At 50.9% G+C, this 11,642-nt stretch overlaps 1 protein-coding gene across 1 annotated transcript in view; it reads left to right on the top strand.

Annotated features, from left to right (window-relative positions):
* Esyt1 (extended synaptotagmin 1) overlaps positions 1-7,286 on the top strand; it is a 15,419-nt gene extending 8,133 nt beyond the window's left edge. Inside the window, exons 16-31 of the mRNA XM_004647078.2 lie at positions 700-849; positions 1,138-1,293; positions 1,404-1,580; positions 1,754-1,836; positions 1,911-1,959; positions 2,064-2,153; positions 2,244-2,339; positions 2,557-2,628; positions 3,157-3,243; positions 4,675-4,815; positions 4,898-5,046; positions 5,148-5,246; positions 5,322-5,453; positions 5,527-5,632; positions 5,784-5,833; positions 6,363-7,286. Of these exons, the coding sequence (XP_004647135.1) occupies positions 700-849; positions 1,138-1,293; positions 1,404-1,580; positions 1,754-1,836; positions 1,911-1,959; positions 2,064-2,153; positions 2,244-2,339; positions 2,557-2,628; positions 3,157-3,243; positions 4,675-4,815; positions 4,898-5,046; positions 5,148-5,246; positions 5,322-5,453; positions 5,527-5,632; positions 5,784-5,833; positions 6,363-6,402 (1,677 nt within the window). The 3' untranslated portion in view covers positions 6,403-7,286. The remainder of the gene's footprint in view (positions 1-699; positions 850-1,137; positions 1,294-1,403; positions 1,581-1,753; positions 1,837-1,910; positions 1,960-2,063; positions 2,154-2,243; positions 2,340-2,556; positions 2,629-3,156; positions 3,244-4,674; positions 4,816-4,897; positions 5,047-5,147; positions 5,247-5,321; positions 5,454-5,526; positions 5,633-5,783; positions 5,834-6,362) is intronic.
* Positions 7,287-11,642: the final 4,356 nt, after the last annotated feature.

Raw genomic sequence — 11,642 nt, 5'->3', positions numbered from 1 at the left:
AGAGTGTGGTGTGTGTGTGTGGCCAGCTCAGCCCACCAGGGGGCGGGGCTGGCTGGCATGTGGTGCTGGGGGATTGAACCGCGGTCTCCCTGATGCTTTGCTAAGCTTGTTCTAAGTAGGTGCTCTAGACCACTGAGCCATCTCTCCAGCCCCTAATACCCCAATTTTAAAGGTTATGGAAAAAGCATGAAACAATGTCTGCTTTCACAGTGCTTACCAGCCAGTTTGATAGAGAAGACACACATATCAAACTGTCCTGGGTCTGGGGAGATAGCTCAGTGGAATAAGCACTTGCCTGGCAAGCAAAAGGACCTTAGTTCAATCCCTGGTTCCGCAAAAAAAAAAAAAAGAAAACCCGAAAAACTATCCTAGGACATGAAATATTATTTAGGAGAGGCAAAAAAATCCATAGTATAACAAGGATGGTCACAGAGAAACACTGATGCTGAAGTCATGAAAGATTTTGTAAAAGAAGTAGAATATTTATTAAGACCTGAAGCTCTGCCTACTTAGGCAAAGCAAAAGAGAATGAGAACTTTCCAAGGAGTAGGAAGAGAATACACAAAAACAGAAGGGACCCAGAATGAGGACAGGACTCTGATGCCCTAAGTGGAAGGAAAGGTTTGTGACAGCAGGGAGAGGGGGGAGGCAGGAGCCATGTTACCTGCTGTTCCCACAGTGCCTCCTTCCTGTCTGCAGGTGAAGGACGATTCCAGGGCGTTGACTTTAGGGGCGCTGACCCTTCCTCTGGCTCGCCTGCTCACTGCCTCAGAACTCACTCTCGACCAGTGGTTCCAGCTCAGTGGCTCTGGCCCGAACTCCAGGCTCTACATGAAACTGGTCATGCGGGTATGGAAGTGAGGAGGCACCGAGGGGTGGGGAAAGGGCCTGTAGGTTCCTCAGCATGGCGAGGATTAAATAAGGGGTACCTGGGCAAGCACCTGGCAGCTACACAAAAAGCTCACTGATCTGGCTGGGGGCAGAATGGTGTGCGTTGGGAAGGTATGAAGGAAGCATCGAGGGATGAACTCGGCCAAGGCAGGCCCTGGTTCCCAGCCAGAGCCCATGCCCCTGCCCGCCAACCCTAACCTGCTTGGGTTGCCCCTCCTTGAGTGGAGGACCACATGCCCTTCCCAGGTCCTGTACTTGGATTCCTCACAAGTCTGCTTCCCCACGGTGCCTGGCACCGCTGGGGCTTGGGAGCTGGACAGCGAGAGCTCCCCGATGGGCAGCAGTGTGGATGCTCCACCTCGGCCCTCTCGCACCACTCCTGACAGCCACTTTGGGACTGAGGCAAGTTGCTATCTTGAAACCTTTAGGCTGCTTCTTCCCACTTGAAGTGTGCACAGCCTGCTGTGGGCTGATTCAACTGCCATCTGGTCCCCTTTCTTTCCCTTTTGCAGAACGTGCTTCGGATTCATGTATTAGAGGCCCAGGACCTGATTGCCAAAGACCGTTTCTTGGGGGGACTGGTGAAGGGCAAGTCAGACCCCTATGTCAAACTAAAGCTGGCGGGACGAAGCTTCCGGAGCCATGTTATTCGGGAAGATCTCAACCCTCGCTGGAATGAGGTTTTTGAGGTCAGAACTGAGTGGCTAGGACTCCTCTCAGTCTATTTTTCCTTCCAGCATTAGAGTGGCCCCAAAACCTATGGGGTTCAGTTGACTGGGGGTTAGAGGAATGGGAAATGCAGTTATTTGGAGTGGGAAAGGAGAGCATTCTCTCTCATCTGCACTGTGTTTGTTCTCACTAGGTGATCGTCACATCGATTCCAGGCCAAGAGCTAGAGGTTGAAGTCTTTGACAAGGACTTGGACAAGGATGACTTTCTGGGCAGGTGAGACTCAGGAGCAGGGCCTCTAAGGCTCCTGGAGCCTGACCATTTGCCTCACATCTTCTCTTTCTCCACAGATGTAAAGTGAGTCTCACCGCAGTCCTAAGCAGTGGCTTCCTGGATGAGGTGAGCATGACTTAAGGTAGACAGGTGCTTCAGATCTTCCCCAGACCTCACCCTCTTCATTCCCGTCCCCCCATTCTCCAGGCTTACCCCGTCTGTTTCCACAGTGGCTGGTCCTGGAGGATGTCCCATCTGGCCGCCTGCACTTGCGCCTGGAGCGTCTGACCCCCCGGCCCACTGCTGCTGATTTAGAGGAGGTGTGGGGGTTGGAGAAAGGAGAGGGACCGGGCTCGGCTTCCAAGGCCCAGGGGACAGCTGGCAGCCCAGCCCCTTTTGTGCCCTCCCAGGTGCTGCAGGTGAACAGTCTGATCCAGACACAGAAGAGCGCAGAACTGGCGGCAGCCTTGCTGTCTGTCTACCTAGAACGGGCTGAGGGCCTGCCGGTGAGCTGTTCCCCTGGCCCATCCCTCCCTCAGGTGTGGATGCTCCTTGTGGATTTGGAGCAGTAAAGGGCACCTTTCTCCTGGGATGTGAGGATCATCCAAGGCCACAAGAGTGGTAGCTGTCAGGAAAAGTGGAGATGCAGCAGATAGCTGTGGCTGTACTTTGTGAGGGGAGGACCTGATTCAAAATTTAAGACTAACTGTATTCTCTTTCCAGCTCCGAAAAGGCACCAAGCCTCCCAGCTCTTATGCTACTCTTACTGTAGGGGAGACAACTCATAAAACTAAGGTATTTGGAGAGTGGGAGGGAGGGCTGGCGAGATAGCTCAGTGGACAAAGCACCTGCTTTGGCAAGTGTAGGGACCAGGGTTCAATCCCTGCATGCCGTGCCGGCCCTGCCCCTAAGCACACCGAGCCCAGACATAGTGGTACAAGCCTATAATCCCAGCACTGCGGAGGCTAAAAATAGGATCACCATGAGTCCGATCTGCGTAGTGAAACTCTATACCACATACACACGAAAAAAAGAAAATGGGAGGGAAGGCAGGCATGGTACCTGCATAGTAAGCTCTAGGCTCATCTGAACTATGTAGTGAGATCCAGACTCGAAAGAAAGAAAAGGACTGGAGAAAGAATGCTGGGCATGGTGGCATAGGCCAGTTCTGTAATCCTAGCATTCTGAAAGGAGGCTGAGGCAGGAGGATTGCAAGGAGGACTGCAAGTTCAAGCCAAACCTGGTCAGAAAAAAAAGAATGGGAGATAAAGGAGGAGTAGAGATCGCATAAGCCATTAATCATAGCCTCTCGTCTCCCATCAGACAGTTTCCCAGTCATCGGCCCCCGTCTGGGATGAGAGTATGTCCTTTCTCATCAGGAGGCCACCTTCCGAGAACCTGGAGCTTCAGGTAGGGGACACAGCATGCGCTCCAGACACGGCACAGATTCCCACCGTGGGTCAGGCCCGCAGCCGAGTGCGGGGCCGTCAGAGCTGAAGACCCAGCTCTTGTTGAGCTTGGGGGCGGAAGCCTGTCATCCCTGCACTGGCGTTCCTGCTGAAAAATAACCAGAAAATACTCTTTTCAGAAGAAAAAGGCACTGTGGAGAAAGAAGGGTATAAGACACTAAGGAAGAGGTGGAGGCATAAGAAAGGCATCCTTGGAGCTGACAGGCCCCGACAGGAAAAGGGCCAGAAAACATGTCAGGCTGAAAACCAGAAAAGACAGATTTACTATTGATTAGAGAGGCAGGCAGGAGCAAGATCAGAAAAGCTCTTAAATATTATGCTAAGAATTTAGAGCTTAGGCCAGGCCTGGTGGTGAATGCCTGTAATCCCAGCACTCAGGAGGCTGAGGTAGGAGGACTGCCACAAGAGTGGCAGATGCAATAGATAGCTGTGGCTGTACTTTGTGAGGGGAGGATCTGTTACAGCTGAGCCAGGCCAGTCTGAGCTGTAACATAGTAAGATCTTGTCTCAAAATATGTAAAATAAAAATTTTGGAGTCTAATAGGGGTTTTATGGCATAATTAATGGTTAGCACTTCGGACTCTGAATATGGGGTTTATCCTAAAAGTTTAGGGAAACTTGTAAGCATGAACAGGCTGAAAACAGGAGAAGCACTATGAGTCCGAGCTGTGTAGTGAGACCCTGTAGCAGATATTTAAGAAAAAGAAAGAAAGAAAGAAAAAGTGGGCTGGGGAGACAGCTCAGTAGAACAAGCACTTGCCTAGCAAGAGCAAGGTCCTTAGTTCAATCTCCGGTACTGCCAAAAAAAAAAAAAAAAAGTGAGTTGGAGACCACCTGGGTGACACCTTATCTTAAAAAGACAAACTAGGCCAGAGACATTGCTCAGTGGCGTAAGCTGCAGCCTGGCAAGCACAAGGTCTTGAGTTAGGTCCCTGGTACCAAAAGCAAAAAAGAGCTGGGGATGTAGTTTACTGAGAAAACCCTGGTTCAATCCCCAGTATTTTTTAATTTTTTTAGTACCTGAAGTTGAACTGAGGACCTTGTGCTTGCCCTGCAGGTGCTGTGCCACTGAGCTATAACCTGGCTGCCCAACCCCCAGTACTGAGAAAAGAGAACTGGGGAATAGAGCTCAGGGGTGGAGCACTCGCCTGGCTCACTTGAAGCCTGGATTAGATCCCCAGCCCTAGGGGATAGGAGGACGGCTCCCAGAGCTTTACAAAGAAGAACCTCAGCAGGCCAAATAGCTCAGCAGGCTAAAGTGCCTGCTTAGGCAGACTAGCAGCCAGGGTTCGATCTCTGGCGTGCCTTGCTGGCCCCATAACTTACCAATCAATGCCTTTGCCTCTGGTCACAGTCCTTTTAACCCCCACAGGTGCGGGGTGAGGGAACAGGCGCCCTGGGCTCATTGTCGCTGCCCATTTCGGAACTCCTGGAGGCAGAGGGGCTCTTCCTCGACCGCTGGTTCACGCTCGCCAATGGTCAGGGCCAGGTGCTGCTGAGAGCACAGCTGGGGGTGAGTGCGGAGCCCGTGAGCCATGGGGCAGGGCGGGGACCAAGCACAAGCGGCTGAGAGCACTCTCGGGCTTCTCCCCCAGATCCTGGTGTCTCAGCACTCAGGCGTGGAAGCCCACAGCCACAGCGCCTCCTCCTTGGCCGAGGAGCCCGAGCTCTGGGGCGGACATTCTCACACTGCTGCCTCCTCCTCGGCCCCAGAGCTCCGCCAACGCCTCATCCATGGTGACAGGTGAAGGACTGGGCAGGAGGGGGCATGCAGGCAGTGTAGAAAATAGGGAGTTGTGGGCTCCCTAGGCGCCGTGCCCCAGACTTACCTCCATCTCTCCACAGCCCTGTCGAGGCTCCCGCGGGGCCTCTGGGCCAGGTGAAGCTGACCATATGGTACTACGGTGAAGAGCGAAAGCTGGTCAGCATTGTCCACGGCTGCCGGTGAGCCCTGCCCCCTGCCTCCAGGGCCCCTTCCACTCTGCCCTCAGTTACTAATCATGGCATCCCTTGTCACAGGGCCCTTCGGCAAAATGGACGGGATCCCCCTGACCCCTATGTGTCATTGTTGCTACTGCCAGACAAGAACCGAGGCACCAAGAGGAAGACCTCTCAGAAGAAGAGGACCCTGAATCCTGAATTTAATGAACGGTCAGCCTGGGCATCCATGTGGGGACAGGGACTTGCAGTGAGCCCGTGGCCCTGACAACTGCCCCTTCCCTAGGTTTGAGTGGGAACTGCCCATGGACGAGGCGCTCAGGCGAAAGCTGGATGTCTCGGTGAAGTCCAGTTCCTCCTTCATGTCTAGAGAGCGTGAGCTGCTGGGGAAGGTGAGAGGCCAGGCGAGGCCAGGGTGGAAGCATACTGAGGGACACTGTGGAGGTGACACTGTCACCTGTAGTGGTTTGGGACCAGAAGTGTGTGCTGGCAGATATGGTCTTTGGAGGAGTCTAAGTGTCCTGTCCTGGCTCTCTGCCGCAGGTGCAGCTGGATCTGGCCGAGACAGATCTGTCCCAGGGCTTGGCCCAGTGGTGAGTCTGCGTGGTGGGGGGTGGGCTGCTGTCTAAGCAGAGAAATCCACTGTCCATTGATCACAGGAAGATGTAACAAGGTGTAATCCAAGCTGAAAACCACTTATTCTGTCAATAGCACTGTGTCTTATTTATTTTTGTGGTACCAGGGATTGAACTCAGGACCCTGCGCTTGCCAGGCAAGCGCTTATACTACTGAGCTATCTCCCTGGCCCCTGTGTCTCCTTTATAAAAGGACTGAAGTCTAGGGCTGGCCAGATAGCTCAGTGGATTAAAGTTTAGGCAGAGTGCAACAGCTGGGGTTCAATCCCTAGCCTGCCCTGCTGGCCCTGCCCCGGGGCACGCTGAGACAGTGATTGAGACTGGGCGTAGTGGCGCACTTGCAATCCCAGCACCTGGGAGGCTGAAACCAGGAGAATCACTAGGAGTCCAGTCTGTGTAGTGAGACCCTGTAGACCCTGTACTAAATACAAAAAAAAAAAAAAAAGGACTGAAGTCAACTTCCACCTAAGCCCTCTCCTTTCCCTAGGTATGACCTGACAGATGACAAGGACAAGGGTAGCTCCTAGGAGCTGGCAGTGACCAGCTGGACTCCGCCCTGTTTCTGCCTTGCCTGTCGCCACATCACTGCCTCAATGTGATGAACCCAAAGCCAGGGCCTCAGGCTGAGCCCTTTGGCCCTTTGCCCTCAGGCCTGAACTAGGGCCTTTGCCTGACCAAAGAGAAGTACCCCACGTTCTCCTTTACTGCATGGCCTTCATCCTTGGGCCCTGGGGCCGGGCCTGGGCTGGCTATTTCCTGCTCTGCCTGCACGCTGTTCTCCTTATTCTACTCCTCAGGGCCTTCATACCCGTGCCTGACCACTGGCAGCACCAGCAGTGGCATTAGCTTGCGCCAAATAGATTCCGGAAGGACCTTTCTTTCTCTGGATGGGCCCCTTCCCTGCCACGGGCACTGGGGGTGGATGTGTGGGGAAAGAAGATAGCTAAGCTCCTCAGCTGTGGGCCTCTTGTACTACTGCATGTAACAAACGCACAGCGAAGCAGGCCGCATCCAGTCCTGTCCCCATCTTCATCCAGCCTATCCTGGAAACACCATTAGGATGACAGGCCAGTCTCCTGGTTCCAGTGGTGAATCAGGAAAACTTGTTCTACCTAAACCTTCAAGCAGTGGGTGCCAGTCTTGAAGCCCCAAGCTGGTGAAGTGAGATGGCCTTAAAGGACTCAGGACGGCAAAGCCAATTTTTTTTGTCCAAGTGCCTGGGTTATAAACTCACAGACCAGAACTAAATCTGATGTTCTTACTTTTGCACCAACTCTGTCAATCCACTGTATCTTACATTAAACATTTTACTCAAACCAGCTGTGGTATTCTCCTTAAGCAATGGGAATCTAAAGCTGGGCGTAGTGGTGCACATCATCATGAGGGAGGCTGAGGCAGGAGGATCGCTGCAAGTTTAGGACCTGCCTGAATTACATAGTGAGAGCCTGTCTCAAAACTGAACAAAAAGAAATGGAAATCTAACCTGCTCATCAGATGTTTATTCCTTTTTTATTTATTTGTGTGTGTGCGTGTGCGTGTGTGTGTGTGTGTGTGGCCAGCTCAGCCCACCAGGGGGCGGGTCTGGCTGGCATGTGGTGCTGGGGGATTGAACCACGGTCCATATGATTTGCTAAGCTTGTTCTAAGTAGGTGCTTTAGACCACTGAGCCATCTCACCAGCCCCAGATGTTTATTCCAACAGAGGACTTCATTCAATTTGCAAACCAGGTCAGTTTAACAGACCTCCTATGATGCAGTACAGTCCCGTGAAGGATGTCAAGGGTCCTACATGAAGGGGCTGCAGAGATGAGGCTCATTCATCATGTGAATCTTGAGCATTTGTCTGCTAACCATTGTTATCTTGTGGCCTTCCTAGGGGAAGGATCCTGAGCCCTGACAGCAGTTCTGGGCCGCAGCACAGGCTTGGTGTCTGCCATCAGGTCCACACGCAGAACCCTCTAGGTGCACTGGACAGGCATCTGAGGGCTATTTTACATGCATTCTGATGGGGCCTTGAACCCTGCTCCTTGCAGGAACTTTTTTGGAATGCAAGCTGTGGGGGCCGTGCGGCCCTGTCCTGTGAAGTGAGTGAGAGGGCAACTAGACATTCCAAGTTACTAGTGGAACTGGAATGTAGGAATTTCCTAATGCCCCAGAGGGCGAGTTACCATCTCTGGACCTAAAAACCTTAGGATCCTCCATACTGTGAGGAGAAAAAAAGACTCAGGAAAGGACTAAATTTTTTTTTTTTTTGTACTTTAGGGAAGGGTCTACAGGGTGTTCAGGGTCTCACTACTAGATTAGACTGTACTGATCCGCCTGTTTACAGCCTCCCAAGAGTTGGGATTACAGGTGCGTGCCATCACACTAAGATTCAATCACCTTTTCAGCGTGCCCCAGGAGCATGGCCAGGGCAGGCACAGCAGGCCCGGGGATCGAACCCCTCGCTTTAATCCACTAGGCTATGTGGCCGGCCCTAAGAACTAAATTCAGTTTCCCAAATTCTCAATATTCTCTTTAGTGGTAAAAATGGTTGTGCACACCTATGATCCTAATACTCCAAAAGCTGAGGCAGGAGGATTGTGGAGAGTTCAAAGCCAGCCTCAACTGCATAGAAAACCCTATCTCGGAGAACAAAACCCCCTCAATTTATTTGAGACCAGAGTTTCTCTGCAGTTCAGACTGCCCCTGCCCTTGAACTATATAGTCCAGGGTGGCCTTGAACTCATGGCAGTCTTCCTGCCTTGCCTTCCCAAGTGCCAGGATTACAGGTTTGCCCCACCACACCCAGGAGAAATAAGCCCTGACTACACTGCCACTGCCCAACACAGCCACTGTGTTTTCAGAGATCCCTCTGTATTCTCTTCTGGTTCCACGGCCTGCTTCCTTCTCACCCAACTTTTAAGTATCCCAAGCATCAGTGCCTCCTCCATTACTCCAAAATCTTGTGGGGAGAAACTCCAAAGCAGGACAGAAACCGTTAAGGTCTCTTTTGTAATTATACCAGGCACATGCCCAAGGCCTGCTCTTGCTGGCAGATAATACAACCAGTGATTTTCTGTGTGATTTTAAGAAATACTCAACCTACTTCATTGCTTTAATTGCACTTATGAAAAACTAGAAGGTACAACTTCTGAAAGGAACCAAACTCTCTTTTCTTTTTTTTTCCTTGCATGGTGCTGGAACTCAAACCCAGGATCCTGATTGTGGCAAATTCAGGATACATATAGGAGTAGCAGCAATTTATTAATAAGAAATAATTCAATACATGGTTGTACTTATATATGCAAAGATGAAGCAAATTAAGGTCATTAAATGAAAGTACTTTTGTACTTTCAACCGGGGATTGAACTCAGGCCCTTGTGCTTGCCAGGGAAGCACTTATTTTACTGAGCCATCTCCCTGGCCCAAAAGTTCAGTAGGATTTTTTTTTTTTGGCTGGCTCCGGATGCCTTCAGGGGGCAGGTCTGGCAAGGCTCGAGGATCTGGGGATCAAACCACAGCATCCTGAGCCTGACTGCTTTGCTTAAGAAATCACTTAAAGGGGGCTGGTGAGATGGCTCAGTGGTCTAAAGCACCTACTTAGAACAAGCTTAGCAAAGCACAGGGACCGCGGTTCAATCCCCCAGCACCACATGCCAGCCAGCCCTGCCCCCTAGTGGGCTGAGCTGGCCCCCCACACACACACACACATAAATAAAATTAAAAAAGAAACCACTTAAAAACTGCTAAGCTAATGGGCTGGCCCCCAAAAGTACTTATGTTTGTGTGTGTTGTCTTTCTGAGATGGTCTTGCTGTGTACTTCAAGTGGGCCTTGAACTCACTATGTAGCCCAGGCTGGCCTCAAACTTGCCATGATCCTCCTGCCTCAGCCTCCCTCATGCTAGAATTACAGGTATGTACCATCACACCTGGCTTTTTTTTTTTTTGGTGCATCCCTGGAATTGAATTCAGGACCTCGTTCTTGCCAGGCAGGTGCTAGGCCACTGAGCTATATTCCTGGCTCACTTTTTCTTTTTAGGAGGTAGGGTTTTTTTTTTGGTGGAACCCAGTATTGAACTCAGGCCCTTGCACTTGCCTGGGAAATACTTATTCCACTAAGCCATCTCCCCAGCCCCGGAGGTAGGGTTAACCATCCAGTGCAGGCTGGCCTCACACTTCCAGTGATCTTCCTGCCTCTGCCTCCATGCTGGCACTACAGATATGCGCTACCATGCGTGGCTTGTACTTATTTCTCAAAACAGCTTACTTTTATGCTGACACATGGAGTGCCTGCATACCTTGCCCAGAGAAAGGTAGCTATGGCAGCATCCGGTACCCTGCCACTGCTATTTGCAAACACTACCACCTTTTTTTTTTTAAACACTACCTTCTTATATCCATTCGGCCTTACCACAGCAAAGTACTATATATAGTTAACTGGGCATGGCAACACTGCTGTCCGCCTTAGCCCTTTCCCCTCTTCCCTACACGTGGGACCGTGCAGCACTCCTGGGAGCCGTGTGCCAGCCCCAGGGGATTCATGACAGCCTTCTTTGCTAGGTATTCACTTCCCCAGCTCTTCTGCAATGTGGGAGAATTCTGACCCAGTCCTGGTTTGCAAGATGGAAGGGGACTACAGTTGGAGAGAAGGGTGTCCTGCCGTCTCATGTCCCTGTCTCTGTCCTTTTTCTGTGCGTGCGTGCGTGCGTGTGTGCGTGCGTGTGTGTGTGTGTGTGTGTGTGTGTGTGTGCTGGGGATTGAGCTCAGTCTCACAATTCCTTTTTTCTTAGGTTGTTAGTATGAGGATGTGACCCCTGGAAATGCAGGAGCCTTGTTCTTCTTTTCTCTTTTGCAGAACTAGGGATGGAACCCAGAGCTTTCACACTGAGCTAAGTAGTTTTTGGTACTGGGAATCAAACTCATGGCCTAGCACTTGCCAGGCAGGGCTGTGCCACTGAGCTATATCCCTGGCCTAACATTTTTTAATTTTTACTTTTTCAGATAAACTGTCACTGCAGGGCCGGCGAGATAGCTCAATGAACTACAGTGCTTGCTTAGGCAAGCTTAGGCAAGTGCAGAGACCGCAGTTAGATTCCCAGCACCACTTGCCCCATCTCCGGGGCGGGCTGAGCTAGCCATAGTCCAAGCATAGTGGTGCACGCCTATAACCCCAATGCTGGGGAGGGTAAAAGTAAGGTGGCTCACCACAAGTCCAAGCTGTGTAGTGAGACCCTGCAACAACCAAGTACATTAAAAAAAAACAAAAACAAAAAACTGTCACTGCTATTAAATTTTTTTTTTCAGATAAGGTCTTGTTAAGTAGCTCAGGTTGGCCTTAAACTTGTGGAGACCCTTCTGCCTCAGCCTCCAAGTAGGTGGAACTATAGGTGTATGGCATGCCCTGCCTTTAAGGTTTATAGTTCTTTACAGCAGTCTTGCTCTTATATTTCCGGTAGTACCTAGCTGGGGAAATAGTACATAAAACTTTGCTCTAAGATTATAAAAACTGACAGGTAAAAGATTGTTGTCTGTGAAAAGGCTGACTTATAGCAGTGATGAACAATAGTTATTGCTGGGTGTGGTGGTGAATGTTTGTAGTTCCAGCACTGAAAAGGCTGAGGTATCTGAGTCACTTGAGTTTATGGCCAGCCTGGGCCACATACTGAATTCAAGGCCAGTCTCAGCTATAGAGCAAGTCCTTGTCTCAAAACAAAATAAAAGGACTGGTGAGATGGCTCAGTGGTCTAAAGCACCTACTTAGAACAAGCTTAGCAAAGCACAGGGA

The sequence above is a fragment of the Octodon degus genome, unplaced genomic scaffold, assembly GCF_000260255.1.
Source record: "Octodon degus isolate 3935 unplaced genomic scaffold, OctDeg1.0 scaffold00287, whole genome shotgun sequence".
NCBI classification, from domain to species: Eukaryota; Metazoa; Chordata; class Mammalia; order Rodentia; family Octodontidae; genus Octodon; species Octodon degus.
Note: the sequence above shows the minus strand (reverse complement) of the source record. Positions and strands in the feature narration are given on the sequence as shown.